General features: G+C 30.3%; 1 protein-coding gene across 4 annotated transcripts in view; it reads right to left on the bottom strand.

Moving 5' to 3' along the window:
- Window positions 1–25,680, bottom strand: part of LOC119670752 (cytosolic purine 5'-nucleotidase) — a 70,447-nt gene that overhangs the window by 9,762 nt on the left and 35,005 nt on the right. For 3 of the 4 annotated variants that reach the window (XM_038081154.1, XM_038081155.1, XM_038081153.1), the window contains 3 exons: window positions 3,463–3,536; window positions 359–572; window positions 146–292 (listed from right to left, as the gene is read on the bottom strand). In XM_038081154.1, coding sequence (XP_037937082.1) covers window positions 146–292; window positions 359–572; window positions 3,463–3,536 — 435 coding nt within the window. Of the gene's footprint in view, window positions 1–145; window positions 293–358; window positions 573–3,462; window positions 3,537–10,804; window positions 11,353–25,680 lie in introns of those variants that run through there. The other variant, XM_038081152.1, reaches the window with a different exon arrangement.

Below are 25,680 nucleotides of genomic sequence, written 5' to 3'. Positions count from 1 at the left end.
AGGTATACGAGTACAAAGGATGATTACAATCCATTATGAAAAATAAAATAAAATTATTCTTTACGATATCAACGAAATTCCTTTGAAGTTACTTAAATTATACAATGATTCATATATATGGTATATATATATATTTATTACTTACCTCTCATAAACTGAACTATTTGTAAAGAAGTCTACTAGGCAAGCTAATAAATAAGTCTCCGGCAAATTGAATAGTGTATTCAATACATAAACGCGTGATTCATCCAATTTCAAGAATTTATTTGGATACAATTCATAAACCTGGTGGCTGCAAGAAAACGTAAAAGTGTATTAATGAAATTCATAGAAAAGTAACAAATTTATCCATACTTACTGCTTCAAAAACTCAAATCCATGCACACAAACCAATATGTTTCCATATGCGTCTACCTTCAGTAAATTGCCATAAAGTGTATCAAACCAGAGACCACGTACAGGAAACGAAGGGTCATATTCAAATTGTAGTATTTCCTTAGGGTAACCCATGCTAACAAGTCGCTCCTTGACAAGGTCGAAACCGAGTTGTTCATATTGTGGCGATTTGTATTCTAATCAAATCAAGAAAAAAAAAAAAGACGAAAAAAAATCAAATTAATAAATTTGCAAGGTTCTAGCTTAAGGTGTGCATAAAGATTAGAAAATTGTAGGAAAAAACTATGCAATTTAGCTGCATTGCTATGCTTCCAGAAAGATATCAATACAGGAAAAAATGGAGGGGAGAAAATTAAATCAGTGAAAGTTAACATTATGAATAAAATAATCTTTCCCAGTCAATGAGAGATAAAATTTTAAAGCAACATTCAACATAGATTCTCATTTAAACATTACTAGAATAGTGGAAAACTGGGGAAAAAATCTAAATAGGGAAAAAACCTAAATAGAGAAAAAATCTATGCAATTAGTACTTTAATAGTGATTTGGTATGTATTTTATATCATCTGACAACTAATTAAAATAGTTACACATTATAGTAAATAACGAATTAATTAATTTAATATGTAGTATCGCATTGAAACTAACTTTTCTGTTCCTTTTGATGTGTCCTTATAATACAATATTAAGAAAAATATTATTTGAGTCTGATTAATTATATTTAATTTTGATTGTTAACGTTTGTTACTAGGTTGGGTTAGTTAGTTGTGTCAGCCTCGTGTACCCAAACTCACTTAAGCACAAATAATGGCTTATTGTAATACTACGGATAAGATTCCGTCCGTACGCCAGATTTGAAGAACCACTTTAAAGGTAGAAGTTCCAAACACCTAGCGAGCGAATATCAAGTGAGTACCTTTGAGAAAGCGAATCATACCCCATTCAAGTGAAAGATAACCAACCTAATAAGTTAATAAATTTAGATTTTCGTTTACCTGGGTAGTTATATCTTAAAGTTTGCCTTAGTCATATTTAATAGGTTGTAGATTATTTTCTATTAGTATCATTTTTTTTAACGTATCTACCAATACAATAAGCGTCTCTTCATTGGATCCCAAAATGATAGTGTCTGTCAATCATACATCACACACATTATATATAAAACTTTCTCCCAACAACAGATAAATCACAACTTTCATAAAAAAAATCCAAGTGATATACTTATTAAATAAATTGGTAAAAGGATATATTCATAGTCTATACTAATATGAGTTCAGCTTTGAATACGTTTGATGTTATTTGGTTCACTTTTACTTCTCACATCATTGGTCGCTTTAATTCAATCACTAAATCAAAGACAAACATTGAACTTTCAGGCTATATCTTATATTTGTTCAGGATTTGTTCTAGATGCTTTGTTTCAGAACCAAATCCGGCTTTTTAGAATAGTAGAAAACTTTTGATTCTAATATGTGTTAAATGAAACAGCAATTTGAATGGGTGTGAAATGTGAAAGATGGTTCTGTACTTTATACAAATCGTGAAATATGATTTTTAAAAAATACGAAGAAATGAAGATTAAAACTAAAAAAAGGAAGATAAGTCAGTGATGAATTATAGAAGAAGATATTGAATTTATGGTTACTTTAAATTTATTTTTCGATATAATCTTGTTAATGTTTATCGCAGAACATAGAAGTTATTTACTTTCCAGTTGATGAAATTATTTTTGTTTGTTTTTTAGTACTTTTATTAAAAAATTGGTATTAGCTTTGGCTATTTTGCAGCACTTTAATTTAAAAAAATCTCTTTCGACAGTTTAATCATAGCCGAAATATACTTGTGTGTCCATATTTCCTTCATTGTCATGACTCGACGCATAAAGTTTTTGGAAAGAATTTTTCGTTTAAAAGAATATATTTTATACAATGAATTTAATAAGTAATCCTTCCATTGAAGAGAACTTCTCATTTAAACGGACATACCTTGTATAATAAATTAAATTCATGATCTCTCCATGGAAGAGAACTTTCCGTTTAAAAGAACATACTCTCTCTAAAAAATTAAACTACTAATCTGTTAAGTGGAGAAAACTGTAATGTGAAGAGAGCTTTCTGGGCAAAATAATATATTTTGTATAACAAATTCTCATCGTTTAAAAGAATATACTTTGTATAATAAATTAAATCTCTCCATTGAAGAGAACTTTTCGTTTCAAAGAACATACTGTCTCTATTAATTATTAAGAGAATAGACGTGAAAATTGCCCAACAGCCGGTACTGCGGCCAGAAGAGACCTATTGTACCAGTTTCACTATTGATTAAACAAAGCCCCTTAAAGCTTTGTGAATAAAGTCTAAAACTAAATCTAGAGAAAAGTTCTTAATCTGTTCTGGTGACAGAAATTCTTTATGAAACAGGTTTCTTCTGTGCGTTATTAAAGCTGGACAGTCACAAAGAATGTGCATGGTCGTTTCCTCATCTTCGAGGCATAATCTGCATTCCGAGTTAGCAGATAATTGTAGTTTATGAAGGTGATATTTCAAACCATAATGACCTGTAATGAAACCTGTTATCAACCTTAAATTACATTTTGAGAATTTAAGAATGTCTTTGTAGGAATACGGTGTTATCAGTGCTTTGCTTTGTCTGAGTCCTGGAAAGTTTACCCAGTACTCCAGCCGCATATAATTTTCCATTTCCTTGATAATCTGTTTTGTACTGGCCCAGTTTATTCCACAAAAGGGTTGAGGGGCTATAAAAGCAGTTTTTGATGCAGTTCTGGCTAGCTCATCAGCTTTTTCATTTCCTAAAACTCCTCTGTGGCCCGGAACCCAGTAAAGGCTTACCTTATTCCGAGCTGCAACTGTCTCTAAAAAACTAAACCAGCAATCTGTTTAATGGAGTGTTCTATACAGTGAAGAGAACTGTTCGTTTAAAACAAGATACTTTGTGTGGACATGAAAACTGGGGACTAATAATATTGTGCGATTAAAGAGATATGCGCTTTTTATGACTACAGCTTTCATTCTTTATGTACAAATATTAATATTTGTATAGTCTTACCTGCCAGTGTGTAATCCATATCGAATCCATAGAATTTAATATTTTCCAAATGCAATGATCTGTTAACGAAAATTCTGTAACGAGAAGGAAAATAAAAAAATAAATTCATTAAAAACAATTGCAATCAAAAACATCTGTAATTATTGAATAAAATAAATTATTTGGACATTTGTTGTGCGTATTAACATAAATTTCAATTATCCTTTCACTGATCCTTTCTGAATCACTGCACGCACACGAAAATAGAAACGCCTAGGTAGGACGTAGCCAAGCAACCTACACGCTTACTAAACATGCCAAACATAATTAATATTACGATTTCATAAGGATTCTGCTCCAAATAAGGATGAGTCTAATTAGTACAAAAACATGACGTCATATGCAGACGCTTAGCTTAAAACGTAAAATAGAATTAATATACGATATTTTGATATTTTTGTTCGCAAAAATTTATATTTATTAAAGCGCAAATAAATTTTTAAAATATTTTTAGATTTTCCACATATTTTCTGAAGCAGATGCGCTATTTTGGATGAAGCACTTTGTTTGTTTACTTGTTGCCAATAACAGATTAAAAGCCAGTTCGCCCAGAGATGGGTTCACTTAGCATGGGTGTGGGAGAGTTCCAGTTTAATCAGTTTAAATTTAAATCAAAACGGCGTCTATTTCGAGATTTTACAAGTAAATTGTGTTCAAATTTTGTAAACAAAATTGATGCTATCGACGCCAGATTGGAAAACATAAACTCTCCTTACTTTGTTGTGGTGAGCTGTGGTGTGCTGTGTTGTGCTGTGATGTCCTGGCAGGTTATAAGCGGCTGTTGTTGGAGCACATGCTTCGAAAATGCCGAGCAAGTTATGCGTTGGAGGTTGGTCGGCAGGAGAGGATTAATATTTGTTTACCATTTGCTATTTATAATATTGCAAATGCTAAAAGGTTATCAGTAAAGTTTATTGCAAAAACATTACATGTTGTGAACTATTTTAGAAAATTTTCACAGAAAAATTGATGAGAAGTTTGCTAAATTGTTAAGCCAAAACTGCAGCGAAGTTATTTCATCAGAAAGTTATGAAGTTTATTGGTTTTTCAGCACAAAATTATGGAATGATTGCAGACAAGTAGAAGTGCTTACTTTAGGGATTTAAATGGCAAATTAAATTGTATGGAGACTTTTAATTGATGTTTTAAAAGTGATTGTTTTTTAATACGACGAGTGCAAAGAACTTATGACATGAGTAACGAAGAAGGAAGAAGCTATTAGATTAATTAAAGTCATATGCATTTATCTATGTAAACATCATTCACTGAAAGAGACAACTTTTGTTGTGAAATATAAAATACCATAACACTTACATACCTAAATACTTTTTATATTATTATTATTATGTTAAGCCATTTCCGAGTTAGTGCATTTGGGCACTTTTACTCTATGATAGCTGTGGAGAATCTGCAGAATCCCGTCCATCTCACTGACTAATATGAGTATTACTGATAATCTTTGTGATTATTCAATGATTGAACTAAGATCTGCGTACCGCCCCGTGCAGTTATTGATTACTCTGAGATAATTTATATTTACTTATTTTTTCATATTGTACCTTAGCCGTAATTTTTTTTTCAGAGTTGTAAAAAAATAGCATTAAGTCTAGTAGAATAATCTCAAATACTCCTAGATATATGGTAAATGAATGTATATACCGCGATCTCAACATCCCAGTAGTGAAGGATGCTATAAAAAGCCAAGCCAGAAATCACAAAAAACCTATGCAATATCATCCAAACCATTTTGTTAGTAGAATTATAGCAGAAGGAAGAAAGTTCACAAGTCCCCACAAATAAACGCTACTGAAACTGTGGGGGTGAATGTCGTACCAGTTCTCTTGTTTTTTTACCCATTAAGTTTAGGACACATTTCTCTCGACAATAAACTTGGATCTTCGTTTGGTCAGTACCTATACTTACACAATATTTTTCTTCAATAGTACCTAATTTACAGAAAGCTATGGGTATGTTAATATCGCTTCTCTTTATTTCTAAGGGATATTTAATACCTAATGTAGAGAATTCGTCGGTAAATATTTATTATTACTATTATTATTATATTATATTATGTTGAGGCTAGTTGAGTCAGTGCACTTTTACTCTCTATTAACTCTCTCTATTAACTGATAACGTGGTATTGGTAAGCCTGTAAGTTTTCGTAAATAATTTCAGGGCTCTATTCTTTATGAATTTTTTGATCGGATCAATCTTGAGGTCCCTGAGGATGTCATTCGTCCTAATATATTATGGTACCTTGAGAAGTCTTCTCAGAGTATTATTATGTGAAAGCTAATAATAACAATATATTATATTATAATATATTATATATAGTTCATATAATTATGTATAATTATAATTATATAGCTCTAAACTCTAACAGCTCTAATGATTCAGGATTCACGAAATTGGCTAACCCAAATGTAAACGACAAAGCTGACAGATATAACGAATAACCCAATAAAATAGATAGATTGATCAACTAGTTACTTATGCGTTATGCCATAAAATTATAACATAGTATGAAAGTATCTATTTAGCTAACATTCTGGAAGCAATAGGTAAATAGCAATTTTGACAAAATTTATGAGATGATTTGATGGCATGTGTTAATTTAAATTTTCTGTTCATATGTACATAATAAAATTTTGCATTAAATTTATTTTAAGCTTTTTATTAGGAATAATCACATTGTTGAAATTCGCTTAGAAAATAAATAAATAAAACGTTTATTTGTGTAATCAAATCAAAAGTGCTGCGGTTCTTTGCAACGTCGATCTAGCAATTTTGTAGCTTTTGATACTGTGATTTTAACTCAATTAGGAGTCAATCATTTATAAAATAAACACAAATATGGGCGGGTAAAAGTTATCTGCTATCTTAGCATATAAAATAAGGAGAGCTTAACATGGCTTAATGTATCACAGAGAAATTTCGTAGAATTTTGATTAAATGAAAATTGAATTGAAGCCTTAAATAAATATTTGCATAAATGGACGGACTACACAAATGGAAAGCATAAATGTTCAATAACAGAAAAATACAATTAAGAGGTTTTTGTAGCTTTATTATTTATGATAATTTGTAACATATTTTATACAAATACAGCATTTAACGGCTTTTCCACGAATTTTATAGCCAAACACATTTAAGTCCCTTTTGATTGGGAAGCAAAACGTACAGAAAAAGTAAATAAATTAAAAAGTACACAGAAAATTGTGTATTGTGTATTGTGTACTTTTGGCATACTTTCAAATTACACAAGGAACTAAAGATACAAATGGTATGGAATGGTTCTTATCTTACTGGGAGAGAAAAACGGCAAAGAAAAAAAAAAATTGCATGTTAAAAGTTGCCGGAAAAAAGGATTTCATAGGCAATTTTAAATTAGTGCTGTAGGAAAGCAAGTATAGTAGTAGTAGTAATAGTAGAAAGAAAGAGACAAGAAAAAGTTTTAAGTAAACATTTTATGCTGTCATGTGCAGCCGAGATTTCGATCTTAATGAGCGGCAACTGAAAATTACGTTTCAGTTGATATTAAGCGACTGTAAAGTTTCCACTGCAAATTGACCCAAAATAAAGGAAGTTGAAATGACAAAAAAAAAACAGGATAAATTGTTCTACAAAAGATTTCTGCAATTTGTTGTTAACAAGCGAAACAGCAAATTCCATAAAGAAAAAAAATTAAATTATCCAACATTTTTACTTTTGTTTTTCTTTACAGCAATTTTAAGTTAATAATAAAAAAATATAAAGTAGAAAATAGAGTCTGACCTCGCGTGTTCTGGACCATATTCACAGGACAATGTCGTAGGTGTTATCATTTTAATAAAATCAAATATAATAAATGGTTATGGTAACTTCGCAAACCCAGGGCGCTACTGGATACATTCTGTGCTATGTTGAAGTCGTACATGTTCCACAATATGTGCGGATGTGCCTTGAGGATGCACATTTTCTACGAATTGTGCGCACAGGATGCGTTTTTTTCAACATAAAAAAAAAGTTTTATTTTAGTAGTGCTGAGATTAAAATATATTTTCGCGTACACTTTAAATAAATATAAAAATAATATTTAAAAATATAAAATATTTAATGGTGCCACGGAGAATATTTTCATACAAACTCTAAATTAATTCCACACTAATTGTTTTTTGCGGAAGTGAATTATTTATATGTTATGTTGTATAACACAAAAAGTACTCTGAACAAAAATAGTGTTAAAGTTGGCGTTATTATAAAGATTAAACTTAATCCCCTATCATGATAATTATATTGTGTGATATAAAAAAATATATTTAAATAAAAATATATTTCAGCGACTCTTCGGCTGGCCAATTATTTACCATTAAGAAAATTTTACTGAGTCCGAAGCAAATGCTAGTAATCCGATGCAAAATCCGGATGACTAGCCCAAAACTTCCCAACCAAGTTTCGTCAATTTGTTCTAAATTATCAATGATGTGTGTTGCGTGGCATGTCATGATAGAGATATGGTTGGGTTAGGTTGAAGTGGCGGCCTTTTGCCCAAAGCCCACTTGAGCTTAAATATTGGCCTGTTGTAGTATCACAGGATTAGTGTTAGTACACACGCAGACTAGAGATCAGCGTGTGAGCAACTGAAAAAGACATAAATCCGCTATTAGGTAAAGATAAACCAACCTGATATCGGTATTTCCGGAACAGTATTAAGCAAATGATTCATTGATCCTGCATTTACTCACAGCATCCACAGAATTTTTTTATTATAATCCGGTAGATAATTTCATGGTATATATTTTTTTAATATGATTTTCAGCATATATCCGCACTAACTGCAACGAGTTACATGGTCCATTCGATCAGTCCAATGTTTGACTATTTTTTCCAATAAATATGGCTGTATAAAACAATGGTGGCAAGAATATTGGTTTCCAATGCTTTAAGAGTTGCTGGTACATCGGTATAACTGTAATGCTAATAACTTAAGAAAGCCCCATAAGAAGTAATCGAGGGGCGTTAAATCATATGAACGTGAGGTTCAGTTAACAGGAGCACTTCTGAAAATAAAGTTGTTACGCAATAAATCGATTAAAAAGCGCGCTGCATGGCAAGCTGTGCCGTCTTGTTGGAATCAAATATCGTCGGTGTTGAATTGATTAATTTTTGGAAAGATAAATTCAGTTTTGATCGATCGATAGCGCTCGTCATACACCATAATGAAAGCTTCTTCCTCATTTCGAATGAAATAAAAACGGATAATGACGCCAGCGTGTTAACCGCACCAAACAATCAATTTTAATGGATGTAACGGTGATTCGTTAACGGTTTGAGAATTATCTTCACTTTATATATGACAATTTTGCTTATTGATGTAGCTATTTAACCACAACTGAGCTTCATCACGAAACCCAATCCTTCGATAAGAATGCTCATCTTCGACAAACGATAGTCTTATGGCTTAAGTTTGAAGGTTTGCCAAATCGTTTTCTGGAACCAATTTCTCACTTTTGAAAATTAGTTACTCGAAATGTTTGTCAAAACTGAGAAAAATTGTTCGAGAAAACGAAGTTAGAAAGTTGCATAAAGGAGCCGCAGAAATGTCAACACATTTTGATGTTCCCAACTGTTAAACTATATAATACCCGATATTAATGGCTGTAGATTTATAGCTATGAAAGACCAAAAAAAATATAATAATAAATTAATGATACAATAAACTTAAAAACTAATGCTGTTGCCAACTTAAAAATCAAACCTTTTAAAAATCGCCTTTTATAAAAATTTATATTAATGGCTTCGTAGAGTGATATGCCAAAAAAATCATGCCTTAGCCATGATTAATTTAAAATAATTAATAAAATTAATTATTACATATGGTGGAACTATAATAAATATTCATATGTGGTAAATTGACTCATTACCATTGCATTCACGGAAGAAAATATTTGTGTAAACAAAAGATAGACGCCACCACGCGAACGGAAATGAATTGTTTTACAATGTTTTATAGAATTAAATATTTTTTATTATTATTTTATTTCTAAAAATTTTCTTTGTGCTGGTAGGTCTATTGTATGCATTTTATGTGCAATACAACAATAGTTGCAATTGCTAGATAGTTTCTGCGAACTGTTTTTCACTAGCAACAAAGTTGGCAGGCAGCAAATAAATTTGCAGATGCGCTAATGTAACATTTTAATGTCAAGTCAAGTGAAGTCAACAAATGTTGTCAACACTATGGGATGTGGTATTTTACAATTGTTTCACTCTTCACGGGGGGCTTGACAGTAGAAATTAGATTGACGTCTTGTATTTACATAAATTATGGCCGCCTGTGGCTGCTTATGGCGTCGATTCTGGCAAGAGCAGTGCAAACGTTTTGGTGAATCGCAGATATTTGCAATTTAATTTTAGAAATTGGTAATAAATTTATATTTATATTTACGGAAATTTTTTGTGGCCTAATCAATTTTGATATTTATATTCGCAAATTTATTTAATGCCAAATTTAAGGCTAGCAAACGAGTGATATTCAATAAAGAACCGCTTCGTTGCCAAAATATGAGTATCTTATGAGATACTTTTTCAAAGTACATCGATGTCGGATATTTAAAAATTGTTAAACCAATTATAATAATCGCACTTGACTTATCTTAATTAATTGATCTTTTAATATTTATGTAATTGGCATTAATTTTGTTTACATGACATTTAACGTAGCGGAAATTTTTAATTTTGGTAGCGTTCTTGTAGATATTTTAAGGTTGATTTAAAGATTTCAATTGCATGCATTTTGCAAGTTCAATAATAATTAATCTTGTATTTGGCTAATATTTGGTAAACAAGTCAAAATAGTTTCAATTATGTATCACATCATACTTATAGTATTTGCAAAACTTAAATTTTGTTGAATTATTGATTGCTTTTTCGGAAAGATAAAGGTCACATACGAGTAGTATCCTCTTGTCTCAATGTTTGCCAACAACTTCAGGCTAAGATGAGAAAATATAATAAATGAAATATATTGAATTACATATTTATTTAAAAGAAAAAGTTATACTAGGCAGGCATTACACAGAGCAAACCCTGTGGGAATGAGTGAAGCAAAGACAATATCACCTAACACTTCTCGGTTGAGAGAAGTGTGATTCCCACACCACACCATATTCAATATTTCAGCAAGAAAATGAGCATAGCTGCTAATATAACCTAAAGAAAAACCAATGTCAACCAACAAATTGCTTATTATTCAGCCAAAATAAATTCAATTTATGCTTTTCCTACAAGACATCCCTTACAGCTCAGCCACTTAGACACTTACTCATTTCGCACTCTGTTTTGAGTATCGAGCACAAAGCAATCATCATCAAAACTGGAAGCATGTGTAATATCCTCATTCACTGATATATCATTTTCATATTCGACATCGTCAGCACAAGTGTCGTCGGTGTCATTTCTGGTGACGATGTCGTTTTCGATTTCGTTGCCGTTGCCGTTGTCGTTGTCGTTGTCGTTGGCGTCGTCAGTTGTTGCGACATTTACAATTGTATTTTCAATGGCATTGGTTGTATCCTTAACAAGTGACACTTCCTTCTGAGCATTTTCCTTCAATTGCAATTTTCTTTTTTGTATGCTCGCACTTTTTTTTGCATTCTTATTATTCTGTTGAATAATCTTTAGCTTATCACAGTTATTGTTGCAAGGATATTGTTGCTCCTTTGTAACAATAACAATACTTTTAGTTATCTTCGCAATTTCTTCATTTATATCTGTTGCTGTTTCCAAATGCGCTGCCATCACATTGCCAATGGACGGGTTGTTCGTAGCGCTTGTATCACCCACAATTGCAGCCATATCCACACCCAGGTGGGGTTGCATAGTTACATCGCAGTAGGTGACTAAATCCGATGGATCAGTTGCAACGTAAATGTTGGTGATTATATCATTAGGGAATTTAGATTGTGTTGCATGCGAAATACATTCATCATTTATATTCATTTTGCAATTTAATTTGAATTTTTTATTATTATAATTTTCATTCACTGTACGCGATTTTACACAAATTGTATAATTAATTGTTTAAATATTATTGGTAGATTTCTTTATATAGGATTTTTTTTAACATATATTTAACTATAATTAAGTTAAAAAAAATTGTACATTAAATTTGTTAATTATTTTATTTGTTAATTCTTTGTTTAAATATTATTGGTCGATTTACTAATATTGAAATTTAATATTATAAGTCTAATTATAATTGAATAATTGTGCATTAAATTTGTTAATTACTTAATTAATTGTTTAAATATTATTGGTAGATTCAATTACATTGAATTTTATTATCATCTGCTTAACTATAATTAAGGCAAATATAATTGTACACTAAATTTGTTAATTATTCAATGAATTGTTTAAATATTATTGGTCGATTTGTTATTATTGAAATTTAATATTATAAGTCTAATTACTTAATTAATTGTTTAAATATTATTGGTAGATTTATTTACAATAGAGTTTAATATGATATGTCTAACTATAATTAAGTTAAATAAAATTGACTAAATTTGTTAATTCTTTAGTTAATTACTGAACTATTATTAGTCGATATATTAATATTGAAATTTAATATTATAAGTCTAATTATAATTGAGTTAAATAAAATTAAATTTGTTAATCTTTTAAGTAATTGAATGTGAAATGGTTTAGGATGTTAATTAATTTAATGTTTGAAGGTAATTATATAATTTTTTCCTTGTATATTGAGTGTACATAACTAGCAAATATTTACTTTTATGAACTTTTATTTAAAATATTTACAATAAATATTTACAATTTAATCTGAATATTATAAATTAAAAATTTAGTTTTTTATTGTAGTAAAAACTCTACGCTCTTGTGAAAAATTTTTCTAAAAAAAAATGTTTATAATTATTTTTGACACAACTTAACCCTATGCGGTTAGACTGGCAATAAATTAACCCCTCTTGAACTAAGAAAAGTAGGCTGGCAAAGTAGGACAATAAAAGTTTTCACTCAGACAGTAATATACTTCTAAGTCCTATTGTAAAATTCTTAAATGCAATCACCTTATAGACTATTTACATAGTACACGTAATTACAGTTTTAAATGTAATTTTGCTTTTTGGATTTACTTTGCAAAGAAAACAAATTAAAATTACAATCCCATTTCATACAATAATCTGACAGCCTAAATTAAATTGTAATTTGTATGATATCAAGTAGAAATTAAATTTGTAATTTACAATAGTACAACTGTGTAGTGACACGGTGAATAATTTACACAAACTTAAACAAAATAATAAACAAAATATTACTACAATGTCTGACATTATTATCTATGAGTGCAAGTGCAAAAAGAAACATAAGAAACAAAATTAAGATAAAATTAAGATTTGCTGTGTGAATAGATCTTTAGCGAAGCAAACTAAAACAATAAACTTACAGTTACTTGGGCTATTAGGTTCCATATTTTTAAAAATATTACTGCCATGTACTATATAACACAATGATAACAAATAAAAGTAATTTATTGATATTAATTTAATAAATTTTAATATAACCTTTCTTTTTGTTTCAATATATTAATATTATATTATTAAAAAATTAATCTTAAAAGAGATAGCTGTGTTAGACTGCATAGATAACAAAAGTTCTAAGTGCTTATAAAATTTAACTTGAAGAATCAAATAAATGATAAAATTACTTTTAGGTTATTAACATTTACGTGTATGTCAAGGTATTTTCACAAAATTTTTAGTCTATAAGACAAGATAATTCGGAGTCATTAGACCTTTAAAATAACAAAGCGAAACCATTAATCCACTTCGTATGAAACGGGATTTGAAATCATCGATGGCGAACCAACGGTATGTGTGTCATAGTATATGTACAATTTCTGTAACAAGTTATACAATAGTATAGTACAGAGTTCTACCCTTGAAATATTTCCAATCAGGTTCCGGGATACCGGTACGGTTTAGCACCCCAGGGGAATTGTTGTTAGTCTGCGCAAACCGGACATACGACTATTGTGACGGCATAGTGACGAAGCATTAGGCATTTTTAAACTTCTTCTCTACACAAAACAAAAAAAAAATACTATAATGAACTATATGTGATCCACTGCGAGCTAGCAATTTATTGATACGAAGATGGATGGCATTATCGGGTGTGTGGATAACATTATCGATACTGTCGATAACAATAACGGTACTATAGATAGCTTTATTGATTCTATTGATTGAACTATAGCATATGTGATCCACTGCAGGCTAGTAATATGCAACCTATTTATTAGTCCTTTTAAAGCAATTTATTGATACGAAGATGGATGGCTTTATCGAGTTTGTGGATAACATTATCGATATTGTAGATAGCTTTATTGATTCTATTGATTACTTTATAGACACTATTAATGGCATTATTGATATTATTGAAGTATTATGTATACTGTCATTGACATAACCAACACAATCGATGCTATTTTCGATAACAATCGCTGGTACTAACGATACAATTAGTGGTACTAACTATACAATCGGTGGAACTAACGATGTAATCGATGGTACTATCGATAGAATCGAAGAGTACTATTACAATTGATGGTATTATTGATATAATTGATGATAGTATTGATACAATCAACGGTACCATCGATATATTCGATATCATACATACAATTCGATATTAATGATGGTACTTTCGATATTATGGATGGTACTATCGATACTATTGATAGTAGTACCGATACTATTGATAGTAGTATCGATACTATTGATATTAATATCGATAGTATCGATGCAACTATATGTATAAGGCTTTATCGATACTTTGGCGTCAGTATTATTTGCACTTTCGTTAGCTTTATAGATACTGTACTGTGGCACTACAGATGTAATGTTACCCTGACGTCATTAACTGATGAAAAAACTATAAATAATAATCATAAAATAATATCATTTCTAATATTTCCCTTTTAATTGCAAATTTATTATTTTTTCGCTTTTAAAAAACTCATGACTGCATATATTGCAGTGCAAATATTTTTGTTTTTTTAAAAATATTATTTTATGTAATGTCAAGTTCATAATTTTTATTTATTTTTAAATTTACGTTCAGTTGATAAGGCACACAAATATGCGGTTAAAGACTTCACACTGTAATCAGCGATTGTTCCGCATCTGATAAGGGGCGAGACAAAAATCACTTATTTGTCTCGAAATTTTTCTACTTTTAGTCCAATCCAAAAATAGTTCAACTTTGGTGGAAAGAAATTTGTTGCTATTACTGATTAAATTATCTTCGGCATGGAAAAAAAAATTATATTAGATTGTATACAAATTTGATTTATATTTTTGAACGATAGGGAAAAAACCGAATATAATAAATTACTAGTATCTCAGCTGGGAGTTGAGTGATAATAAGAGAGAAGAAGAGAAAATTAGAAAAAATAGTAGAAAAAATAATAATTAATTATAGTTGTTTTAGGAAAATATATGGCATCAAATTAAATATCTACAGATTCTACACAATAATTACATGTATAGTACGTCGGAAAATAGTTTTTTTAGTATTATTTATATTATATTTATAATATAAAATAAAATTGAACGCAGAAAACGCCCCATGGTACGTAAGAGGAGCGGATATCCACAGAGATCTGAGAATCGATTCAGTCGAAAAATACATTAAAGATCGTGCTCTGAAACTGTTCAATATAATTGACAGTCACAATTATCCAACTCACTCAGCATCCTAAAAATATAGCGAAATTTGATAAACACAGGCAGATACAAAGACATCAGATCCATCATATTATAAAGTCCCGTATTCAGTTATTCTTAGTGTGACTTAAAACTGTCCACAGATAAAATAGAGTAAAGGTGCTGATTCACCAACTCAGACATCTGAATATCTAATACTTGACATAAAATATTGCTCTTTCTGCGTAATGAATTTCGAGAGCTTTTAGTAAATCTTTCTCGGTTTATGAGTATTGAAGTAATATTCCACATTTTTACAACACTTCCTAGTATTGATGCAATTTTTGAATGTCCTACAAGAAGGACGCCTTCGAGGATTGTACGATTAAACCAGCTTGCCTACAAGTCATTGTTTTTCTTGGAACAGATTGACTTAACAAGGATTTTTAATAAACCAGCTTGCTTACAAGTCATAGTGTTTGTTGGAACAGATTGACTTAATACATTTACCATTCCAGTGCCTTATCATATTTTTTTTGCCAAAAAATGAATTCGCTGTATGATATTCAATTTTTTCTATTGTTAAAAGACTCTCTGACATGTCCACTTCAAATGACTCGTTGACAAAGAATGAGTTGAAAGATCGAAAAGTACTATAATTGGGGCTATAACAGTTTTGGTTCTATGTGCTATTAAAGAATGAGAGGGATAAAATTGGACTCCAAAATTGGCACTCCATAAAATTATTGAATATTCTAGTAAATGATAAATAAATTATATGTAACATATCATGTCTGTATAAAAAGTATTGAAAAGTCAATAAAGTTCAAACTAAGTACGTACTCTTATTAAAATACAGAAAAGGTCAGGTCAACATTTATTTGTTCATTTGAATATTTTTCGATTCAAAGCTCTTGTGAAATATATAGGAGTTTGACAAAATGACTATAATGTTTTTTTGATTTCCACGTATTATAGTAGAAAATTCTAATATTCGTAGTTTTAGATTGTATATTCGTCCTTTTAAAATTTCTTTAGTTGAACTATCAAACATCAAAAGTCACGCATCAGAAACTAATACTGTAGAATGTGCAAGAAGTGCATTTATTTATACGAACATTCAATTTTCAAGGAATTCTTTTGTGTCCTTACATTACATAAAAAACGACTTAACAGAAAAAAATCATTGTCAGAGTACAATAAAAAACAGAAATTGGGTTTTAAAACTTATAACTGAGAAATTTCAGTATTTTTTTTTCAGTTTTAAAAAAAAAAGCTATTTGAAACGATTTAACAACTATGTGACTCACATACGTGGTTTAAGCACATATATAGGACAATGTATATCACTGTTATGTGTGACATAAAAATATATCTAAAAATATAAAACTGGTCATTTGTGATTTATTAAAAAAAATGTCTATTATGCGCTATGAATTTATATAAAAATAATGTCATATTTATTTTAAATTCAACAATTGGCAGGAATTATAACTAAGGAGTCCTTTTCAGGGACTTTAATATATTTCACCATATATAATTTTAAACAGATAAAAATATACCATTGTAATTATTACAAAAACTCATCTAAAAACAAAAAATGGGAAGCGGTTTGCTTGGTTTAGATACAAATAAAATCATCTATAATATCCTTGATAAAGTTTCTTTATTGATTCACGAGTAAAAGCGCGACAATTGGTTGAGCTCATATCTAGGTCTATATAAAATATGAGACTGTAATTTTAGTTTGGTAATAACGATGGGATATGGAGAAAGTAATCGGCAAGGTAGGTGCTGTGTTAGCTTACTAGTGCGACGAGATATTTGAAGGTAAACCAAATAAATTTCTTAGTCAATACTGGAGAATCACGGATTCGTTACTACACAGACCCTAAAGAACATCAAAACAATGAATATCAACGGAAGAGTCAGCTTCGTTCCAAAGAAAGAAAAGTGAGTGGATTCTATTAAGGAAAGTGGTCATCATAAAAGGGGATGCATAAAACGTTAACAGCGGTAAAAGTCATATCGATTACATTTTCTCATATTAAGCGATCAGCTATGACTATTATGCAGTCTTGTTGAAGAATACTAACAACATTAACGAAGTATGATTTTCCTTTCTTAACACATACCATAGGTGAATATATGTGTAACCATAAATGTGGAACTTAATTAATATCGTTTTGAATTGATGTCATTTGCTGCATTTATACTAACTAAGTTGACAGTTCCAGGTATGTATAATACGTAATGAAATATATATCAATTTATTGAGATATAAAGATTCAATAGTTTTGAAGAAAAAATAGTAGCTTATTTTTAAGGTTTTTTTTTGTTTTACCAAAAATACACTTTAATTTGCATTGAATATTTGAAAAAGTTCTTCTTATTAAAATAATGAAATTTAAATATTCATTTATATGGAAATTACTGCAAAGTTCGTTTATATTTAAATTGATAATATGGTAGATGAAAGATATTTTTTTTATGTGGGTTTATTGTTCTATAGAAATAAAATTTTTATACAGAAAGTCTTATTTTATTTAGAAACTTATCAAAGATTTTATATTTAAATTTACAAATATTGAACATTTTTAAACAAAATTAAATGATAAAATGATTTTACCAAGAAAAAGTATGCATACTAATAATATTTTCTACAGGAGTTCATATGAATTAAATAATTATTTCATAATAATAAATTAAAATTTAATAATAATAAATTAAAATTAAATTAAAATTTGTGGAAAATTATCAACCTTTTATGTAATGTTGTAATGTGTTAATAATGATTGCAAATAATTTCTACGTAAATTAATTTTTATTTAAAGACATTTTTAAATAAAAATATTCTATATTTTTTTAAAATTTCATATCTTTAAAAAATATTATTATTTGTAAGAAAGTATTGTACAGATAATAGTTTTAAAAAATAGTTAAGAATATAGTTGAGTTAAGTGACAAACACAAATAGACATTTCTAAGAACAATTTTACTATATAATTTTTAATTATATTTGAAGATAGTCCTTAAAAGACGGGTAGATATATTGCATCTTTAATAAATTATATATTTATTTAATATACTATTGTGCAATAGATGACAGAATTATTCGTCTAATGCTATATTTCTAGTATACATGAGAGCTGGTCTAAAGCGGTTGATTTAACATGAATCACCTAGTATATAGTTTACTAGTATATAGTTTATATAGTTTACATTAATACACATATTTTTAATATAAATATGAATATTCTTCTATGCTGAAGACTATTCTATAATGAATATTCTATATGTAAACAAATGTTTGTAGTCAGATCTTCTATTGGATATTGGATATCTTTCTTTCTCATCGTCCTTCCCTTCTTCTCTCTCTATCTCTCTCTCTTTCTTTTCTTTTCTTTCGTTTCTCTCTCTCTTTCCTTCTTGACCCCTTTCCTTTTCCCTTTCTCTCTTTTTTTTCGCCATCCTTCCCTCTTTCTCTCCATGTGTTTTTCACTCTCCTTCTCTTTCTTTCTTTCTTCTCTATTTTATAGGATGCTTCTATTTTTATAGTATGCCTTTGCAACAAAAATAACGTGTTCTCAATGCAGATGAATTTATTTTTAATAACAGAGCAATATAATCTTTGTCTTATCAGATACCCCATTAATTAATCCCATAATAGATTTATTATTTACCATTAAACAATCACGAGAAAAATGTAAAGATTCTTTTAATTTTTGCAGATAATTACAGGGTTCAAAAATATGTGGATAATTGATTAACAAAATTAAAAAAAGTCGGACTAATGAAGTGCGGAAAATAGGCGTCACCAACTAATAAGAAAAAACAAACAAACTACAAAAATTGGAAATTAGTCTTCGCGAGTTTGAGTTTCTTCAAGGGTTATTACGTTAAGAATAAGTATGAAAGGGAAGCGAATAGAAAGTACAATGACTCTGAAATTACTCTTTATAATGCTTAGATATTATCTAAATTGTTTATATTACACAACAAGGGGTTCCCCCAAGCATAGATATATGCTTATTGCTCTATATTTCTAAAGTGCACATAATAGAATTTTAATAAACCCTTAAGCATTTCATTGTACTATTATAATTCTATACTGCGGTATAATGGATAATAACGTATTTTATTCAAACTAAATAAAATAACTACTTATGGATGTCACATCACGTAATCGGTTTATCATATAAATGCATAGCACCGTTATATTTAACAATAGTTGGAAAATAGTTATACGTAATTCATAAGACATACACACTCCTTCTATTTATACCTCCTGCATTTCCCGTTGGCACTCAAAAGCCACTGTGATGTAACCTAATAGAGAATGCATGCAGACACATCTGTAAGTGATAATTTATGTGAAATTTGTTTGGATGCAATTGTTACTTCAATGTTGATACTGGTACCTGAATGACGTGCCTTGGTTACGAGTTTGAAGGTATGGCACATATGTGGGATGAATTATTAAAGAAGTTAACATTTGTATTGCACTTACATTCTCAGCATTAGAATGTACTAGTGTAGCCTTTTATACAGATCTTGAATAATATGATTAATTAATGAACAGGGTCAATTTGTTTATACTGAATGCTATTTTTGGAGTTCTGTCAAATACACAGTGTCACCTATGGGTTCATATACACAGATGGCTTAAATAATAATACTTCTGTACAGATGCTGTAATTGGAAGTCAAACTTGTTATACTTGCGAATAATAATACTTTTGTACAGATGCTGTAATTGGAAGTCAAATTTGTTATACTTGGTGCTTTGTTCGGAGTTTTGTAGAAGACACATTGGCACCTTTAAAATATATAACAATACTCCTGAATATACCATATATTTGATATTTAAATTAAGTGAAATCACTGAATGCTATTTTTGGAGTCATTTTAGAGTCCCACCTATAAGTTCATGCATAGTACATGTGACTAAAAATGAATATACTCCAGTACAGATAGTGTAGATGATAGTAATGATACAACATTATCTTTCCATCTCGTTTTCCTGTATGCCTTAACTTTTATAACTGAAGCGATTACTACGAAATAAGACAAAATGTATTATTTGTTAGGAAATCTCTAATTGAAGTCTTAAAAGAATACCATTTAGAGACAAATTATCAGAGACAATTTGATAAAAACAAGATCAATGTTATCCAGATAGCAAGACATTCTTTATTCTGAGACTCCGATAATTCGGATTCCCTCGGATAACCAGTATCAGATCGTCCAATGATTTAGTGAATCAGCTGTTATGAGCATATCTGCTAGATAGCATTGCGAAATATATTAGATATTCTGATTCAATGATTTAGTGAATCAGCTGTTATGAACATATCTGCTAGATAGCATTGCGAAATATATTAGATATTCGGGTTCAATGATTTAGTGAATCAGATGTTATGAACATATCTGCTAGATAGCATTGCGAAATATATTAGATATATGGGTTAGTATATACAGGCATGCATATTTTATTCGCATATACTTTTTCGTTGTTATTTGGTGTTACACTTTCTCATATGTGGAAAGTATTGAAATCCAGAAATTTACTTTGGGGCTTTTAGATAATTTTAGTAACACATTTTTTTTTTTGTAGTAGGGGGAAAGCATCGAGCAGCACAGTGTGAGAATTAGTAATATCAGTGGTCTTGGAAATAATTCTTGTATTTAATTTTTCGTAAATAATTTTTTAAGACTGCAAGTGCCAGTAATGAAACTCGTGTCATGACAAATTCGAAGCTCAGAGTCGGTGCATCCTAACCAACTGACCCTAACTTACTGACTGTGTTTCCAGTCATTGTATTTAATTATTCGTAAATAAATGTTTGAGACTGCAAGTACCAGGAATGGAACTCATGTCCTGCCTAATTCGAAGCTCAGAGTCGGCGCATCCTAACCAACTGACTGTGTTTCCACATTTTTCTGAAATTTTTGTTAATTTTGCTGTGAAAATTTTTATTAACAAATTATACTATGTTATATTAGAACGAGATCATTAACTAACTGTAGAATAATTGAATTAATTAATTATTTTTTTATTTTTAATTGTTAAATTTCAAAACTTTTCTATTTGTAGAGCCATTATTTGTTGTATGTTTCTTTTTTTTATTATACTTTCTTCTGTATATACATATAATATAAAAAATTAACTTATTAAATAGCTATCTTGCAATGATTAAAAACTACCTATATATATAGACTTCTACTTCGCTTGTTTTCCTTAGCCTCTTAACCCCTCCCGGTTTACTTGCAGATTATTACCCTCCCGGTAATAATACAGATTTATATAAGACAATAACATTGAGTTCTCCGTCATATATATAATATTATGTTTTAACTATGCTTATTATACACTCAATATACAAAAATGGAAAAAAGTAATTGTAATGCACTTAAAGCACACAATTAACTTAATTAAATTACAAAAACACTTGAGTATAATCTAGTAAGTGCAGAGCATTCGAAAAAGAAAATTTAATTACAGTAAATAAAAGTTAAATATTTCACATGGCATTCAATTAACACGAATTTGCACGAGAATTAAATTCATAATTACACAATTACACAAAAATAGCAACAATGAGAATAATAATTACACAATTAACTCAAAAAAAAACAGCAAATTTCATTAAACCAACAAACCGACGAACTGAAGTAAATATGTCACTTTAAACAGATACAAAACAGAGAAAAAAAATCGTGAATAAATAGCCAGATCTGAGCAGTATCTGAATGAAATGTACGCATACATAATAATCACGGTTATGTAATAAAAATCCAACAACTTAATGAAGTGGTAACGTTTAGCACATTAAGCCTAGTAACACCGACGTATGTAAATTTCACTTAATTTAAGTGCCTTCGGTTGCCACAACAAATTCAAGGCTGCCTGTAAAATGTAATGAATTTATTGGCGGCGCACGTATGTGAACACGGCTGAATCGCCTATATATGTTGTTTTACAAGCAACAAAATGTATATGTTGCATAGCCGCTGCATTGCAGCATTTAGTGGCAAATTGATTTTCTAGCAATTACACATGATGCACCACAAACAACACTTCGCTTTGCGATATTCACACCACATTTTTTTTTCTCTCTTGTAATATTTAAATGTTACGTATACGCCGTGTTGTGCAAATGCAATTGCTTTCATCTAAAGTACAAGATTGCGGCGCGGCGTTCTTCTGTCTTGCCAGCAGTTTGCCTCGGACCCAACTGAAAGGCCTAGTGCGAAATTTTCAGAATTTCTAACACGGGCCTGCCACATTATACGAAATAGTTAAATGATTTGCATTTAAAAAAAAACAAAACTCTTACAGCTTTTATGCTGAGGTTGGTTTTCTTTTAAGTTTTGTTGTTGTTGTTTTTTTTTTCAATTGAATTTAGTTAATATCACACACACATATATTTTTTTTATCAATAAATATATTAACTTGTTGGCAGTGGGCGCAGACAACGTGTCGACTAGTTGATCTTGGTTATGGTTTGGCGTCAGTTTGAGGCAGGCACCACGTTCTTTGAGGTACAAGGCAGTGGGGCAGTATACGTTGAGTTTAACGTCATTAATTCAAAATAAGAAAATAAGTAAATAAGAAGAAGACTTTGCTCAGTCTGTCTGTCTGTCTGTCTGTCTCATTGCTGTTGTTATTCTAAAATTGTTTTTCATTGACTACATGAAGTGACTGTGATTATGAATAAAATGATGGGAATGATGGTGATAAAGATAAAATGTGCCCATCATTTGTTTACTAAAAGTTTGTCAAAACCTGACAGTGACTTTCTTATTTAAGAAATTTTAAAAGAATATAAATAAGATGGATGAGATGAAAATTTTTTAAAATCTTAACGTTGATGCGTAATAAAATGTCTCCAAAATATGACAGAGTATACAACCTTTTATAATGTTGTGATTATTATTCAATTACTTAATAGTAATAGTTATGGAATAGATATGAAAATTTTTAAACGAGCTTAAATATTATCTCCATTTCATAATAATAACTATCCTCGCAAAATGATTGTTAGTCAACTACATCGAGTACGTCAACATTTTCAACTTTCAAGAACTAATCACCATGAGCAGAGTATACAAATTCCTATGATTAGAAGATCGATGATATATATAAATGACCTATCAGTTAAAATTGCTAAGATTATCGAAAGGAAAGTAGACAATTTAAGAATATCCTTTAAACCATTTGCACAAATTCAAACAACTATATATACCAAACTGAAAGATCGTATTGAAACGAACAACATTATTAATTGCATCTATGAAATTCCATGCACTGGAACTGATAATAATGGTCAAAAATGTGAACTCTGCTATATTGGCCAAACAAAAAATCAATTACATAAAAGAATAAGTCAACATAAAAATAGTCTAAAACAAATTAATGCGGATAAACAATCAGCTTTAGTCTCACACTTTCTTGATGTAAATCATTACCCAGATTTTACTTCAGTGAAAGTCATTGATACTGAACCTTCCTTGTCTCGACGTCTTACCCTAGAGTCCTTACATATAATGACTAAACCCACATATAATTTGCGGCGAGATATAGAAAATATTTCTGTTGTTTACTGTGCATTGCTAGAAAAATCATTCTTAAGATAAACTGATTGTATTTTCTCCGTTGTAATTATTTAAAACATTTGTCAAAAATATTTTTTATATAAAAATTTTATTCTATTCAGTTGTTTTAAAATTTTTTCCCTGATGATGGTTTTCTTCTTCTTCTTCTTCTTGAGTTAGTGCTATTACGCACTTTTACTCTATAATGACTGGGGGGTTAATCACTACCCCACACTAGGCTTTAACTAGGCTAAAAAATCATATCATTTATTTGTCTTTTAGTTGATGACGGACCTTAAATCAGCATATCTTCCTGAGAGTCCAGAAGTGGACTTGAGGATTGTTATGGCGGGGTTAAGTAGCGTATCAACTTTAGTGAATAATTTTAAAGCTCTGTCTCTGATATATTTTTTCACTGAGTCAATCCTAAGATCTCTATGTATGTCCGTAGATCTAATGTACCATGGAATCTTAAACAGTTTTCTTAAGGCCGAAACGTCGGAAATAAATATTAAATAAGTAAAATAATAAGAAAAATTTTTTATTAAACCAAATTACAAAATCTGACTGATAGCCCAATACTCATTTATAATAAAGCTACTTAAATATTATAAGTCAAAATTCTTTCCATTATAATATATTAGAAATTAACTCAGCGATCAGTCTTAACCGACAACTGTTACATTTTAAACGTGAGTGACTAGTATTAGTAAGTTGAAGCCAAACTTAAATTTCAATATTTTTATTATTATATTGATTGAATACGAGTATATACTGGAGTAATAACTTACAAATGCGCTGAATTATATCAATGTCGTGGTAAAGCTCGTACAGCTCGTGGTTCATTCTAATGCGGTAGTCGTCGCAAACTCGTAGAGGACCAAAGATCTTACGAAGAACTTTTCTCTGAAACACTCCCAGTGCTGCTTCATTATTCTGAAATAACGTCCATGCTTCTGCGCCATATAGAAGTACAGGGAGGATGAGCGACCTATAGAGCGTAAGTTTCGTTTGTCGAGAGAGAGCTCTACATCCCAATTGCCTACTGAGCCCACAGTAGCACCTATTAGCAATGGTGATTCTTCGTCTGAGCTCCAGACTGACATCATTTGTGTTCGTTACGGCGGTGCCAAGGTAGATGAAATCCTTGACAGATTCGAAAGTATAGTCACCAGCCACTAGCTCGATGTCCGAGCCGGTGTCCGGCTTCGCTGGCTTGGTCATGTCGTGAGAATGGATGAAGATGCTACGGCGAAAAAGGTGTTTGAAGCAGTAGTTGGCAGAAGAAGACGCAGAAGTAAACCGTGTCTCCGGTGCAGTGATCAAGTTGAGGGAGCACTAACTGGACTTGATATACGAGACTGGAGAAGGCGCGCACGCGGCAGAGGCGCCTGGGGAGACATGCTGCGTCAGGCCAAAACTCCGTAACGGGCTGTTATGGCAAGGTAAGTATGGCAAAAATCACAGTAAATTTTTTTCCCACGTGAGATATAACTTACTTTAGAGAACTACGGGACGATCTAAAGGATTGGTTTCAATAAGAATTGCGGCTCTTCCACTTTATCTTTTTGATTTGGGTCAGAATGCTGGGTTTGTTGGTTAGTTGCAATGGCAGGCTATTACATAACTACCTCAATTAGTGATTTTTTGCCGTCTTCCTACCATATTCATCGCAAGAACCATTAATATAGAAGAATGGACTCTACAGTTATCTCGTCGAATTTTGATAATTTAGATATGCAATTTCTCTGCATCGGTTCCTATACACTAATGACCAGGTTTTTTTAATTTTTTTATTATTATTGTTTATGAATGTTTAAAAGTTTATAATTTCACTTAATCTTTTCACAAGAAATTATTTGTTGTTTTTATTCTCC

Source organism: Teleopsis dalmanni, chromosome 1, assembly GCF_002237135.1.
Source record: "Teleopsis dalmanni isolate 2A chromosome 1, ASM223713v2, whole genome shotgun sequence".
Classification (NCBI taxonomy): domain Eukaryota; kingdom Metazoa; phylum Arthropoda; class Insecta; order Diptera; family Diopsidae; genus Teleopsis; species Teleopsis dalmanni.
This window is presented reverse-complemented; position numbering and strand designations above follow the sequence as displayed.